A 15,433-nucleotide genomic window follows, 5' to 3' on the forward strand; every position below is an offset into this window, starting at 1 on the left:
TATGTCAGGCCTTTGCCAGCGACAAGACTTTCGGAGTCCTCAGTGAAACCTTATACGAGCTGCTGCAGCTGGTGAGTCCTCACCTTCTGAGGCTCCCTCGGGGCTGGGGAGGAGACGCTGGTTTATCGGCCCTGGTCCTTGGGTATCCGTCCCTCGATTCCGGCTGCCCCGGGAGGCTGCTCGAAAGCCCAGTTCTCTTCCGTGCCTCAGGCCTCTGGCTGGGGTGGAGACCATCTGCCTCCCAGAGGAGTCTCTCCCTCTGACCCTCCTTCCCGTGAGCAGGGCTGGGAGGAACGGCAGGAGGAAGACAACCTGCTGATTGAGCGGATTCTGCTGCTGGTCAGAAATATTCTGCACGTGCCAGCTGACGTTGAGCAGGAGAAGGTGAAGGGCATGGGGAGTCTGCGTCCCCTGCGTGCCTGGGTCGAATGCCCTCCACCTGCTTGTCCTCTTGACGCGGCTGGGGGATGAGCCCTGGTTGTGGGGTGAGCCGGGGAGCCTCAAGGCAGGGCAGTGGGACTGAAGGAGCTCCCCATCTCCCCTTGCCACTCACTGCTTAGAGCATCGACAATGATGCCAGTGTCCACGACCAGCTTCTCTGGGCGATTCACCTCAGCGGCCTAGACGACCTGCTCCTCTTCCTGGCCAGCTCGCCTGCTGAGCAGCAGTGGAGCCTACACGTGCTGGAAATCATCTCTCTTATGTTTCGCGACCAGGTGAGGCCCTGGGGTGTTGCCTCTGCCCCTTTTCTGCTTTGTAGCCAGAATTGCTTTTGTTGTAATGGCTAAATTATCTGGAATTACCTGGAAAGGGCTGGCGACAGGTAGAGGGGCCATGTCTTGAGTAATGGGTCCCATTGACAGTCCTGTTTTGCTGATTCTTTGTGTCCCAGTAGGAGTCAACTCAGGATTAGGACTGACTATTCTCCTTGTCCCAAATCTAGAACCCCGAGCAGTTGGCAAGAGCAGGGCAGGGCCGCTTGGCTCAGGAGCGGAGCACAGATGTGGCAGAACTGGAGGTGTTGCGCCAGCGAGAAATGGCAGAAAAGAAGACTCGAGCCCTCCAGCGAGGCAGCAGGTGCGAGGCAGAGAGCTGTGCAGCTGTGCGGTGGAATGCGCAGGGCTGGGGCAGATTCTGGGGCAGTGGTGACAGATGCCCTTGGGCAGCCTCGACTCCCTGTGATGCACTGATGGGAACGAATGAGAACAAAGCTGCCCCATAGTCCAGAGATCACCTTGGACCTTTTTTCTTTTTCTCCCCCGCAGGCATTCTCGATTTGGGGGCTCATACATTGTCCAGGGGTTGAAATCCATCGGGGAGAGGGACCTCGTCTTTCACAAAGGCCTTCACAGTGTGAGTACCCTCACTGCTGGGCTGGAGATGCCGGAGTTGCGGGCATAAGAAGGGTGACACTCTGGGGGTTAGAGCTGCTCTCCTCTTAGGCTTAGAAAGTTGGTGGCAGGAAGAGAAGGAGCGCTTCTGGCATTAGCTGCCTTGCCGTCCCCTTTCCTTCGCTGAGAACCCCAGTGGGAATGCCTGTTTAGAGTTTCTTCTGAGACAAGTGCAGCAGCCAGGGACATGGTAAAGCAGCAGGGGAGTGCGGTGGTTCGGAGTCATTCTAATCCCTCAACTCGCACCCCCAGTTTCAAAACTACACCTCAGACTTGGGGAAGCAGCCCCGAAGGGTGCCAAAGCGGCGCCGGGCCGCCCAGGAGCTGTCCGTCCAGCGCCGCTCCGCCCTCAATGTGCGGCTCTTCCTCCGAGACTTCTGCTCCGAGTTCCTGGAGAACTGTTACAACCGGCTCATGGGATCCGTAAAGGTGAGAGTCTACAAGAGGATGTGAGGTGGTCAGGGATGGAACAGAGAGGTGACGGGCCCAGTGGTGAGGACGAGCCAGGGGAGGCCGGCCCGGCGGGCAGACTGGTAGAGGGGAGGGCATAGGGGCCCCTGAGAGATGGCAGAGGTGCCAGGAGGGAGTGCATTGTTGCATGACAAAAGGGCCCTGGAGAAGTTGGGTTCAGAGGGAGAGCGGGGACTGTGGAGAGACCCGGGGAAGACAAGAGAAAGTGGGAGATTGTTTGCCGCAGGGTTGTCCAGGGCCCAGCCGCCATCACAGGCCAGCAGGAAGCCCTGAGACCATCGTCGTCTTGTCTTTTGCTGTGGACGTTAGGATCACCTGCTCCGGGAGAAAGCTCAGCAGCACGATGAGACCTACTACATGTGGGCCTTGGCTTTCTTCATGGCCTTCAACCGGGCTGCCTCCTTCCGGCCAGGCCTGGTTTCCGAGACCCTCAGCGTCCGCACCTTCCACTTCATCGAGCAGAACCTCACCAACTACTATGAGATGATGCTGACTGACCGGAAGGAAGCCGCCTCCTGGGCACGCCGGTCAGTGGGGTGATCTGGGTTCAGAGCGGGAACTGAATTGTGTGTGGTACTTTGCCCATGTGGTCATGTTGGGGAGCAAGGACTCCGGGGTCATTCTGGTTTTGGTATGGGTGGCTGCTGGCCCTTGAGCCATGCCCTAATTTGACCTCCATTTGACCTCTTTCTCTTAACTCCCAGGATGCACTTGGCGCTAAAGGCCTATCAGGAGCTGCTGGCTACAGTGAATGAGATGGACATGTTCCCGGATGAGGCTGTGAGAGAGAGCAGCCGCATCATCAAGAGTGAGGCCCTGGCCTTCCCTCTGTTCACTAATCTCCTTCCCAGGCCCAGCCTCATCCAGTCAGACCGTCCTTGCATTCCTCTCTCTTCCCCATTCCTAGACAACATTTTCTACATGATGGAGTACAGAGAGCTATTCCTGGCACTCTTCCGCAAGTTTGATGAGCGATGCCAGCCCCGCTCTTACCTCCGTGACCTGGTGGAAACCACCCACCTCTTTCTCAAGATGCTGGAGCGCTTCTGTCGGAGCCGGGGGAACCTGGTGGTGCAGGTACTTGGGCAGCCCCCAAAAAGTGGAAAGAGTGGTGAGGGCGGGTTCAAGGTCAGTGGGCTGCATCTCCTCACTCTGTAGCCACGCTGGTCAGTTGGCACTGCTCTGAGCTGGAGGGCAAGAGGCTTGTTGCTGCTGATGTGAGTCTGCCAGTTTCCTTCTCCCGTTACAGGGATCCCTACCACAAATCTACCACAAATATCAAGATTCATTCAGGAAACATTTACTAAACACCTACTATGTGCTAAGCACATGAATCCTGGGGATTCACAATTTTAGAGTTTGGAAATTATGCTGTAATATCTCCTGGTTATATGCGGGTACTTCAAAAAAACTTCCAGAAAAATAGAATTAAAAGATAGGTTTATTTTGGTACAAAAACATTTTGAAATCAAGGCATCATTTTTTCCTATGAACTTTTTGAAAACTGTGTGCATCAATTTCAATTTTTGTACCAAAATAAACATTTTTTTAAAAAATAGCAGTGGCAAGTGAGGATTTTTATTTTACGATTTATTTATTTAATTGAAAGGCAGAGTTACAGACAGGTAGAGGCAGAGGCAGAGAGAAATGTCTTCTTTCCACTGGTTCATTCCCCAAATGGCCACAACAGCTTCAGCTAGGCTGATCCAAAGCCAGGAGCCAGGAGCTTCTTCCAAGTCTCCCATGTAGATGCACAGGCCCAACGACTTGGGCCATCTTCTGCTGCTTTCCCAGGTGCATTATCAGGGAGATGGATCAGAAGTGGAGCAGCTGGTACTCAAACCAGCGCCCATACAGGATGCCAGCACTGCAGGTGGTGGGCCTTACCTGCTACACCACACTGCTAGCTACTATCTTTTTTTTTTTTTTTTTAAAGATTTATTCATTTGGGCCAGTGCCATGGCTCACTAGGCTAATCCTCCACCTGCAGTGCCGGCACTCCGGGTTCTAGTCCCAGTTGGGGCGCCGGATTCTGTCCCAGTTGCTCCTCTTCCAGTCTAGCTCTCTGCTGTGGCCCGGGAAGGCAGTGGAGGATGGCCCAAGTGCTTGGGCCCTGCACCCGCGTGGGAGACCAGGAAGAAGCACCCGGCTCCTGGCTTCAGATTGGTGTAGTGCACCAGCCGTAGCAGCCATTTTGGGGGGTGAACCAATGGAAGGAAGACCTTTCTCTCTGTCTCTCTCCCACTGTTTAACTCTGCCTGTCAAAAAAAAAAAAAAAAAAAAAAGATTTATTCATTTGAAAGTCAGAATTACAGAGAGAGCTCCCATCTGCTGGTTATGTGACTGCACTGGCCAGGGCTAGGCCAAGCAGAAGCTAGGAGCCAGGAGCTTCATCCAGGTGTCCCACATGGGTACAGGCCCAAACACTTGGGCCATCTCCCGCTGCTTTCTCAGTCACATTGACAGGGAGCTGGATCAGAAGTGGAGCAGCTGGGACTCAAACTGGCACCTATATGGGATGCTGGTGCTGCTATGCCACAGCACCAGTTCCAAACTTAATGTTTCTTTCTTTCTTTTTTTTTTTTTTTAAAGATTTATTTGTTTATTTGAAAGTCAGAGTTACACAGAGAGAGAGAGAGGTCTTCCATCCACTAGTTCACTCCCCAGTTGGCTGCAACAGCCGGAACTACGCTGATCCGAAGCCAGGAGCCAAGAGCTTCTTCCAGGTCTTTCACGTGGGTGCAGGGTCCCAAGGACTTGGGCTATCTTCTACGGCTTTCCCAGGCCATAGCAGAGAGCTGGATTGGAAGTGGAGCAGCTCGGCCGGCGCCGTGGCTCAACAGGCTAATCCTCCGCCTTGCGGCGCCGGCACACCGGGTTCTAGTCCCGGTCGGGGCACCGATCCTGTCCCGGTTGCCCCTCTTCCAGGCCAGCTCTCTGTTGTGGCCAGGGAGTGCAGTGGAGGATGGCCCAAGTGTTTGGGCCCTGCACCCCATGGGAGACCAGGAGAAGCACCTGGCTCCTGCCATCGGAACAGCGCGGTGCGCCGGCCGCAGCGCGCTACCGCGGCGGCCATTAGAGGGTGAACCAACGGCAAAAGGAAGACCTTTCTCTCTGTCTCTCTCTCTCTCTCACTGTCCACTCTGCCTGTCAAAAATAAATAAAAAAAAAAAAAAAAAAAAGGAAGTGGAGCAGCTGGGTCTTGAACTGGCGCCCATAGGGATGCCGGTGCTTCAGGCCAGGGCATTAACCCACTGTGCCACATTGCTGGCCCTCAAATTTAACCTTTCTTTTTTATTTATTTATTTTTTTCTTTTAAAAGATTTTATTTATTTGAGAGGTAGAGTTACAGACAGTGAGAGGGAGAAACAGAGAGAAATGTCTTCCGTCCATTGATTTCACTCCCCAAATGGCCGCAATGGCCAGAGCTGCGTCAAAATGAAGCTAGGAGCCAGGTGCTTCCTCCCAGTCTCCCATATGGATGCATGGGCCCAAGGACTTGGGCCATCTTCTACTGCTTTCCCAGGCCACAGCAGAGAGCTGGATTGGAAGAGGATCAGCTGGGACTAGAACCAGTGCCCATATGGGATGCCAGCACCGCAGGCGGAGGATTAACCTACTGCACTGCGGTGCCGGCCCGAAAGTTAACCTTTCTTTAAAATGTGTTTATTTGGCCGGTGCCGCGCCTCACTTGGCTAATCCTCCACCTGTGGCACCGGCACCCCGGGTTCTAATCCCAGTTGGGGCACCGGATTCTGTCCCAGTTGTTCTTCTTCCTGTCCAGCTCTCTGCTATGGCCCGGGAAGACAGTGGAGGATGGCCCAAGTGCTTGGGCCCTGCACCCGCATGGGAGACCAGGAGGAAGTGCCTGGCTCCTGGCTTCAGATCGGCACAGCATGCTGGCTGTAGTGGCCATTTTGGGGGTGAACCAACAGAAAGGAAGACCTTTCTCTCTGTCTCTCTCTCTCTCACTACCTAACTCTGCCTGTCAAAAAAATAAATAAATAAAAATAAAACGTGTTTATTTAAGAGACAGGCAGAGAAAAATCTATCCATTGGTTCACTTTCCATATGCCCACAGCCTGTGGCCGGGGCAAGTCCAGGCCAAAGCCAGGAGTCTAGAGCTCAATCCAGGTCTCTCACGTGGCAGGGACCAAGGTACTTGAGCCGTCACTTCTGCCTCCCAGGGTGCGTGTTAGCAGGAACTGGAATTGGGAGCAGAATCAGGAGCCAAACCTAGACACTCGGGTATGAATTGCCAGTGTCCCAAAAACTGCCAAATACACGTCCCGAAACTTCTTTTTTTAATTTTATTTTTTTGATAGGCAGAGTGGACAGTGAGAGAGAGAGAGACAGAGAGAAAGGTCTTCCTTTTCCATTGGTTCACCCCCCAATGACGGCTGTGGCCAGCGCACTGCACTGATCTGAAGCCAGGAGCAGGTGCTTCTCCTGGTCTCCCATGCAGGTGCAGGGCCCAAGCACTTGGGCCATCCTCTACTGCACTCCAGGACCACAGCAGAGAGCTAGACAGGAAGAGGAGCAACCGGGACAGAATCCAGCACCCCGACCAGGACTAGAACCTGCTGTGCCGGTGCCGCAGGCGGAGAATTAGCCTATTGAGCCGCAGTGCCGGCCAAAACTTATCTTTTAATTCCATTTTCCAAGAACTTTGTGTGATACCTTTATACTTCCAAAGCATTGTGATGAGATGGAAAGAACCTCAAGTTGAAAGTTAGGAGGTCTGAAATCTAAACCTGCATTAGTTACTGACAGAACAAACTCAAGCTGCTCTTGTCAGTCCCTAAACCCTAAAGGTAGGCTTGTACTATCAGTCCATGAGCCCCAACTGGAGTAAGAAATGAAAAGCCTAGAGAGGAAAACCACAAGGAATTCTGCTTTGTTCACACAGCGTTTCTTGCCTGAACCTTCCTATAATCCTAGTTGTTGCAGCTTAAAAATCACCCAGAGCCAGACTTAGGGATACTTGTAGCAGTGAGACTCTGCACAAAGGCATTTTACATCAGGGCTCTGCGGTATTATCAGTGATAGAGTGTGCTGTCATTAATTGAGTGTTCACTCTGGGTCAGATCTTGGGCCACAGTTTCCATGTACCCTCACAGAAGCACTAACATTATGCACGAAAATGGCGAGGCAATTTGTCCAAGGTCGTCTCAGCAAATGGCTGGCGTCTGATCCAGATCTGCTGGTCTTCAAAGCCCATGCTCCTGACCTCTGATGCGTTCAATTAGAAGTTCCTTGAATAGAACATGAACCTCAAGGGCCTCCCAGTCCATCCTCTGACTTCCTAGTACACACAACTTTGAGTAACCACCCAAAACCTGGCTCACAGCTGTGACATGTTCGGGTGTTGACTCACTTTCCTACTTTTCAAGGAAAAAAAATTGTAAGCTTTATTTACATAGTGTTTTGTATTTTACAGAGCTTTTTCATTTATCTTATCTTTTTCTTCTGTAAGCAAATTTTTAAGATATCACTGCTTCTGGTGAACATTCTCTGGCCCAAGAAATGACTCAGTGAGGTTCCTAAGTCTTGCAGTGGCTTTAATTTTTATTTATTTATTTTATTTGAAAGACAGATTATATAGAGTTCTACCCTCTACTAGTTCACTCCCCAAATGCCTACAGCAGCTGGAGCTGGGCCAGGCTGAAGCCAAAAGCCAGGAACTCAGACTGAGTCTCCCACATGGATGGTGGGGACCAAAGTATATGAGCCATCACCTGCTGCCCACCAGGGAATACATTAGAAGGAATCTGGAATGGAACTGGGGCTTGAACGCAGGCACCCATCAAGAAGCTTACCCTGCCATGGCTTTTTACATTCACCCACATTCCAGCAGTTATCCACACTGTCTTAAAATTTCATGTTTACTTACGTGGCTTCCCGACTAGAGTATAAGCTACTCAAAGGCAAGAAAATAAAAGTTGGCCGGCGCCGTGGCTCAATAGGCTAATCCTCTGCCTGCAGCGCCAGCACACCGGGTTCTAGTCCCGGTCGGGGCGCCGGATTCTGTCCCGGTTGCCACTCTTCCAGGCCAGCTCTCTGCTGTGGCCAGGGAGTGCAGTGGAGGATGGCCCAAGTGCTTGGGCCCTGCACCCCATGGGAGACCAGGAGAAGCACCTGACTCCTGGCTTTGGATCAGCTGCAGTGCGCCTGCCGCGGCGGCCACTGGAGGGTGAACCAACGGCAAAAGGAAGACCTTTCTCTCTGTCTCTCTCTCTCTCACTGTCCACTCTGCCTGTCAAAAAAAAAAAAAAAAAAGTAACAGTCTTCACTGGTGCTTTCCTTGCCTGTGAGTAGCCCTGATGGGCACTAGCATTGTGATAGGTATGTCATCAATGAAAAAAAAGACTTCCTCAGTCCTGCCATCCTCACACAGTTCTTTCCCCACAGAACAAACGAAAGAAGAGGAAGAAGAAGAAGAAGGTTCTAGATCAGGCTGCTGCTTCTGGTAATGTCCCAGGTAGTCCAGGGGAGCTGGAGGCCATGTGGCCAGCCCTGGCTGAGCAGTTACAATGCTGTGTCCAGGTAAGCAGTCGCAGTAACCTGATCTTTCTTCAGGACAGTGCTCTGGGCCAAAGATCTAGGTCTCCCCCTCCCCTTTGCTCTCATAATCTCATCTCTCTAGAGTCCTGAGCTTAGTGCAGACTCCATGGTTGTTCCCTTTGATGCGGCCTCAGAGGTGCCAGTGGAAGAACAGCGGGCGGAAGCCATGGTGCGCATCCAAGACTGCCTCCTGGCTGGCCAGGCCCCTCAGGCTTTGAGCCTCCTGAGGTCTGCCCGGTAAGAACGCTGCCGCCCATCCTGGGCTTTGGGGAGGACTTCACTGTGGTTCTGAGGCTTTCAAAGAGAGAGTGCCACAGGGGCAGGTGTCGTGGCACAGCATGTTAAGCCACAGCTTGTGACATCTACCTCCACGGTGGAGCGCTGCTTTGAGTCTGGCTGCTCCACTGCAGATCCAGCTGCATACTAACACACCTAGGAAGGCGCTGAGGGTGGTGAAAGTGCTTGGGCCCCTGCCACACACCTGGGAGACCTAAAAGGAGTTCCAAGCTTCTGGCTTTGGCCTAGAACAGCCCCAGCTGTTGTGGCCATTTGGGGAGAGAACCAAAAGATTGAAGATCTAGCTCTGTCTCTCCCTCTCTGTCACACTGCCTTTCAAATAAATAAATAAGTAAATAATGTTCAAAAAAAGAGAGAGAGAGAGAAAGTCACTGGCTCCATTTAGGATGCCCCCATCCCATATCAGTGTGCTTGATCCAAGTTCTCACTCCTCCCCTTTTTTTGGGAGAAAAAAAAAAATGTATTTATTCTGAAAGAGTTACACAGAGAGATGGAGAGACAGTGAGAGAGAGCCTCCATCTACTGGTTCATTTCCCAGATGACCACAACAGCCGGGACTGGGCCAGGCTGAAGCTTCATCTGGGTCTCCCCCATGGGTGGCAGGGACCCAAACACCTGGGCCACCTTCTGCTGCTTTCTCAGGCCATTTTCAGGGAGCTGGTTTGGAAGTGGGACAGCCAGGACACAAACTGGTGCCCATAAGGGATTCCAGATTCACAGTGGCGGCTTTACCTGCCATGCCACAACATAAGCCCCTATTCCTCAGCTTTTTTTTAAGATTTATTTATTTATTTGAAAGTCAGAGTAACACAGAGAGAGAAGGAGAGGCAGAGAGAGAGAGGTCCTCCATCCACTGCTTCAGTCCCCAGATGACCACAACGGCTGGAGCTGAGCTGATCCGAAGCAGGAACCAGGAGCTTCTTCCAGGTCTCTCACATGGGTACAGGGGTCCAAGGACTTGGGCCATCTTCTTTTTTTTTTTTTTTTTTTTTTTTTTTTTTTATTTTTTGACAGGCAGAGTGGACAGTGAGAGAGAGAGAGAGAAATGTCTTCCTTTTTGCTGTTGGTTCACCCTCCAATGGCCGCCGCGGCTGGCGCGCTGTGGCCGGCGCACCGCCCTGATCCGATGGCAGGAGCCAGGTGCTTCTCCTGGTCTCCCATGGGGTGCAGGGCCCAAGCATTTGGGCCATCCTCCACTACACTCCCTGGCCACAGCAGAGAGCTGGCCTGGAAGAGGGGCAACCGGGACAGAATCCGGCGCCCCGACCGGGACTAGAACCCGGTGTGCCGGCGCCACAAGGCAGAGGATTAGCCTAGTGAGCCACGGCACCGGCTTGGGCCATCTTCTACCGCTTTCCAGGCCCTAGCAGAGAGCTGGATTGGAAGTAAAGCATCCAGGTCTCGAACCAGCACTCATATGGGATGCTGGCACTGCAGATGGCGGCTTTACCCACTATACCACAGTGCCAGCCCCTATTCCTCAGCTTTTGATCCAGCTTCCTGCTAATGTACCTAGGAAGGCAACAAATGATGGCTCAAGTACTTCAGTCCCGGCCATACACATGAGAGACCCAAATGGAGTTCCTGGCTTCTGGCTTCAGCCTGGCGCAGCCCTGGTTGTTGCAGCCATTTGGGGAGTGATCCAGTAGATGGAAGATTCTCTCTCTCTCTCTCTCTCTCTCTCTCTCTGTCACTCTCCTTTCAAATAAATAATTTTTTTGTTATTTGACAGGCAGAGTTAGACAGTGAGAGAGACAGAGAAAGGTCTTCCTTCCACTGGTTCACCCCCCAAAATGGCTGTTACAGCCTGCGCGCTGTGCTGATCTGAAGCCAGGAGCCAGGTGCTTCCTCCTGGTCTCCCATGTGGGTGCAGGGGCCCAAGAACTTGGGCCATCCTCCACTGCCCTCCCGGGCCACAGCAGAGAGCTGGACTGGAAGAGGAGCAGCCAGGACTAGAACCCGGTGCCCATATGGGATGCCGGTGCCGCAGGTGGAGGATTAACTAAGTGAGCCGTGGCGCTGGCCCCTCAAATAAATAAATTTTAAAAAAGAAAAAAGCAGGTCCCATGAGAGGTTCCTGGGCTCCTGTACTCAGCACTGATTCCTGGAGATTTTTTATTAGATTGTCATTTGAGAGCACACAAAGAGCTCTTCCATCCACTGGTTAACTCCCCAAATGCTTGCAACAATCATGATTGGGCCAAGATAAAGCCAGGAGCCTGGAACTCACCCCTGGGCCTCCCTTGTAGGGGACAGGGCCCAAGCACTGAGCATTCCTGCTGCCTCCCAGGATGTGTATTGGCCGAAACTGGGTTGGAGGTGGATCTGGGACTCAAAACCAGAGACTTGGTTATGTGATGTGGGCATTCCAGGTGGCATCTTAACCACTGCCCCAAATGCCCACACCTTTTGCCATTTTTGAGAAATATCAGAAAGTACAGTGAAATGGTGGAAAAAAGTAGAGATGATGCTACTAACCAAAGGGAACCATCATTACGTTTTGAAGAATAGCCTTCTAGATGTTTTTCTTTGTCATACAGAGAGAAACATTGTCCATATGTCTCCTTTTACAAAAATAAAATACTATACAGGCTGATTCACATTTTCTTAGTGTATTTGAAGCATCATTTCTCACTATAATTGTTGATGGCTTTAAAACAGTGTTACAGGACAGGTATGATAGTTGTAGTGGGTAAAGCTGCTGCCTTCAGTGCCGACTTCCCATATGGGTGCCAGTTTGAATCCCGGCTGCTCCTCTTCTGATCCAGCTCTCTGCTATGGCCTGGGAACGCAGTGGAAGATGGCCCAGCTCCTTGGGCCTCTGCACCCTGGTTTCAGATCGGCCCAGCTCCAGCTGTTGTGGCCATTTGGGGAGTGAACCAGCGGATGGAAACTGCCCCCTGCCCCCTGCCCCCGCCTCTGCTGCTCTGTAACTCTGTCTTTCAAATAAATAAATAAATCTTAATAAAGAAAATCACTGTTATGTGACTACATACAGCTGCTCATCCAGTTGTCAGACATTTAGATCATTCACGTTTTGTTCTTACATGATTTTTATTGCATTGTGGCTTAGGGGCAAAGCTCTCCCTAGAGTCTTGTTTCATCTCTGAGGTTTCAGTTTGCATTCTTTCTCTAGCTGATGTGGGAAATAAGTTTAAATCCCTTCTCCCTCTTCCAAGCCTTCTTTCTCTCCTCGCCCCAGGGAGGTGTGGCCAGAAGGAGATGTGTTCGGCTCTCCGGACGTTTCCCCAGAGGAGGAGACCCAGCTGCTGAAAGAAATCCTCTGCGCTCCGCTCCCCCGTGAGTCTCCGTCCCCTCGTGTCTCTCCTGCCAGCTGCTCTCCAGCGCCAGGGTAACGCAGACCCAGTGATCCTCATGTTTGTGTAGGGCAGCAGGGGCCAGAGGAACAAGGGGCAGAGGAAGAAGAGGAGGAGGAGGAGGAGGAGGAGGAGGAGGAATTACGAGAAGTCCAGGTGTCAGAGAAAGAATTTAACTTCGTGGACTACCTGAAACGGTGCGGGCCGACAGGGCTGTGTTGGTTCCGGGGTGGCGACTGTGAGGATGAGCAGGCCTCGAGCTGACCTTCTCCCTGCCTGTGTTGGTGCAGCTTCGCCTGCTCCACTGTTGTGCGAGCCTACGTGCAGCTGCTGCGGAGCTACCAGCACAACAGCGCCCACACGAACCACTGCGCCATCAAGATGCTGCACCGGCTGGCCCACGACCTCAAGATGGAAGCCCTGCTCTTCCAGCTCTCGGTCTTCTGCCTCTTCAACCGGCTGCTCAGTGACCCTGCTGCTGGAGCCTACAAAGTGAGGGAACTCCAAGGGGTGGGGTCTGGGGGAGGAGGTGTCAGAGGCCTGGAGTAAATAGATGGCCTTTGGGAGACAGAGGATGCTGAGAGACATCCAGGACCGGGAGATGAGATGATGAAGAAGGCGGCAGGCAGGCTGAGAGCCACGTGGGGAAGGATAGAAGAGAGGCAGAGTGAGGACGGGGCAGCTGCGAACAGGTGGAGAGAACAGCTAGAGGCCAGCTTCGTGTATCCATCTGGGCCACAAGCCTCATAGCAGCCTTTCATTCTGTAGGAGCTGGTGACTTTTGCCAAATATATCCTGGGCAAGTTCTTTGCATTGGCCGCAGTCAACCAGAAAGCCTTTGTGGAGCTACTGTTCTGGAAGAACACAGCTGTGGTTCGAGAAATGACGGAGGGCTATGGCTCCCTGGATGCCGGGTGAGTTTGGGGACGGGCAAGGATGAGCAGGAGGGGAAGGTGAGGCAGAGTGTCAGGGCTGAAAGACTTGCAAATCATGACGGCTGATGTTTCCCCATCACTGGTAAAAAAACAGGCCCGGGGGACTGGTGCTGGGGTACAGCTGGTAAAGCTGCTGCCTACAATGCCAGCATCCCTTATGGGCACTGGTTCGAGTCCCGGCTGCTCCACTTCTGATCCAGCTCCCTGCTGATGCGCCTAGGAAAACAGCAGAAGATGGCCCAAGTGCTTGGGCCCCTGTCAGCCACATGGGAAACCTAGAAGCAGCTCCTGGCTCCTGGCTTCGGTCTGGCCCAGTTGCGGCCATTGTGGCCATTTGGGGAGTGAACCAGAGGATGGAAGACTGATCTCTATCTCTCTTTCACCCTGACTTTCAATAAATAAATATGTCTTTTAAAAAAAAGAAAAGAAAAAAGAGGCCCAGATGGTAAAATGCTTTACCTAAGATTACTCAGGAGGAGCAGGGACTAGAGCCCACGTGCGCAGGCTACTCGCTTCCTTCTCCTTCACATGCCGTCACGGGGGCGGGGGTGTGTGTGTGCCGTACCTCCCCCACAAGCATGCAGAGAAAGGTCTGTCCTCTTTCCCTGACTGGCTCAGCGCCTCTCCTCTCATACCTCTCTCTCTTTCCCATAATCCTCTCAGCCCCTGGAACGTCAGGTTGCATGGGCCCAGCCCAGAGAGGAAGCACAGTGCAGGCCTCTGCTAGCCAGCTCCTTCAAGCTGCCCACCTTGCCCTTCTTGTTCCTTTCAGAACTGGTGAGGGAGGGCCTCTGGTCTCCTTTTTGGGCCAGCAACCTCCATGCTCTCTTCCACCCTGCAGATCATCCAGTCACCGGGCCCCTGCATGGAGCCCAGAGGAAGAGACCCAGCTTCGGGAACTGTACCTTGCCCATAAGGACGTGGAAGGTGTGAGGCCTTGCGACCTGAAGCACTTGTAAGGGGGCGTCCTGCGCTCCGGAGGACCCTTCCTCACCGCCTCACTCCCTGTCCACACAGGTGAGGATGTGGTGGAAGCCATCCTGGCACGTCTGAAAGCCGTTCCTCGAACGCGTAAGCAGGTCATCCACCACCTGGTGAGGCTGGGACTGGCCAACAGTGCCAAGGACTTCCAGAGGTGGGGGCGCATGCTGTGGAGGGCATCCGGGTGGGGGGTGTGCTGTCCTCTCCCTGGGCCCCTTCACTGACTCCCCCTAAGCAGGAAAGGGACGAACATTGTGCTGTGGACAGAGGACCAGGAACTGGAGCTGCAGCGGCTGTTTGAGGAGTTCCAGGACTCGGATGGTGAGTGCCCCGCTGCAGGTTTCTGTTCCTTCCACCCTTCGTCCACCCCTTCTGCCACGTGCTTTGTTTGGAAGCGTCTCTCTTGGGGGAAATGAGCCGTCCCCATTTGTCCATGTCCTCTGACTTCCTTTACTAAACCCTTTCCCCTACTGCTCTGGGGTCCTCACGCACGCCCTCTCCGTAGACGTCCTGGGTCACATCATGAAGAACATCACGGCCAAACGCTCACGCGCCCGAGTTGTAGATAAACTGCTGGCTCTGGGGCTGGTGACTGAGCGGCGGGAGCTGTACAAAAAACGGCGGAAGAAGCCGGTGCCCAGCAGCCTGGTAACAATCTTGCCCCGCCTCTACCGGCTTGGGCCCCTTCCCGGAAGTGCTCCTTCGGAGAGCCCACCCAGACCCTCCGGCAGGATGGGGACAAGAAGACGCCACTGAGTTCCTCACATTGCCTCCTGTTCCATCCCTCCCCACCCCCGATGGATTGCAGCCCAGTGGAGAGGAGTCCCTGAAAGATTTTTCCCAGGAAGATCTGGAGGAGGAGGAAAACCTGCCAGAGGAAGAGAGTGAAGGAGATGAAGAGACGGAGGAGGGCTGGGAAGCGGAACAAGTCCAGGGCAGCTCAGCATTTACAACTGAGAGCCTCGGTCAGGGCCTGCGGCAGGAAGGTAAGGACCTTGCTTGGGAGCAGTGTCTCGGGTAGAGGGTGGGAGCAGGAGTCAAAGAGAAGCCTCCCTTTTGCCCTTAGGCTTTTCTGCTCCCATCCTGTGGCTCCAGAACTGTCTGATCCGCGTAGCAGATGATCGGGAAGAAGATGGTAAGTGACAGAAGGTTCTAGGAGGGCTGGAAGCCGCCAGAGACCAGCCGTGGGTTGGAAGACCAGTTCTTTCATATGAGTGTCGACCTGTCCTAGGCTGCTCCCAGGCAGTTCCATTGGTGCCACTGACAGAAGAAAATGAGGAAGCAATGGAAAATGAGCAGTTTCAGCAGCTGTTGCGCAAGCTAGGGGTTCGGCCCCCTGCGAGTGGGCAGGTAGGTACCCAGGTACAGTGCTGGCCAACACATGTTGTCCCACTTCAGAACACAGGTCCTCCCTTTCTCTGGCCACTCCATCCTCATCTTGTCATCTCTCTTCCCCCCGTTGTCTTCATCACCCCTC

At 53.2% G+C, this 15,433-nt stretch overlaps 1 protein-coding gene across 2 annotated transcripts in view; it reads left to right on the plus strand.

The window, feature by feature from the left end:
* TIMELESS (timeless circadian regulator) overlaps window positions 1-15,433 on the plus strand; it is a 33,885-nt gene that overhangs the window by 14,434 nt on the left and 4,018 nt on the right. For both annotated transcript variants that reach the window (XM_062203441.1, XM_062203442.1), the window contains exons 5-26: window positions 9-71; window positions 283-384; window positions 561-716; window positions 944-1,077; window positions 1,266-1,353; window positions 1,644-1,820; window positions 2,172-2,389; window positions 2,567-2,670; window positions 2,770-2,939; window positions 8,274-8,408; window positions 8,509-8,663; window positions 11,926-12,023; window positions 12,111-12,237; window positions 12,331-12,532; window positions 12,809-12,954; window positions 13,817-13,902; window positions 13,993-14,110; window positions 14,195-14,277; window positions 14,462-14,604; window positions 14,765-14,942; window positions 15,023-15,091; window positions 15,188-15,306. In XM_062203441.1, the coding sequence (XP_062059425.1) occupies window positions 9-71; window positions 283-384; window positions 561-716; window positions 944-1,077; window positions 1,266-1,353; window positions 1,644-1,820; window positions 2,172-2,389; window positions 2,567-2,670; window positions 2,770-2,939; window positions 8,274-8,408; window positions 8,509-8,663; window positions 11,926-12,023; window positions 12,111-12,237; window positions 12,331-12,532; window positions 12,809-12,954; window positions 13,817-13,902; window positions 13,993-14,110; window positions 14,195-14,277; window positions 14,462-14,604; window positions 14,765-14,942; window positions 15,023-15,091; window positions 15,188-15,306 (2,871 nt within the window). The remainder of the gene's footprint in view (window positions 1-8; window positions 72-282; window positions 385-560; window positions 717-943; window positions 1,078-1,265; window positions 1,354-1,643; window positions 1,821-2,171; window positions 2,390-2,566; window positions 2,671-2,769; window positions 2,940-8,273; window positions 8,409-8,508; window positions 8,664-11,925; window positions 12,024-12,110; window positions 12,238-12,330; window positions 12,533-12,808; window positions 12,955-13,816; window positions 13,903-13,992; window positions 14,111-14,194; window positions 14,278-14,461; window positions 14,605-14,764; window positions 14,943-15,022; window positions 15,092-15,187; window positions 15,307-15,433) is intronic.

The sequence above is a fragment of the Lepus europaeus genome, chromosome 10 (genome assembly GCF_033115175.1).
Source record: "Lepus europaeus isolate LE1 chromosome 10, mLepTim1.pri, whole genome shotgun sequence".
Lineage (NCBI taxonomy): Eukaryota > Metazoa > Chordata > Mammalia > Lagomorpha > Leporidae > Lepus > Lepus europaeus.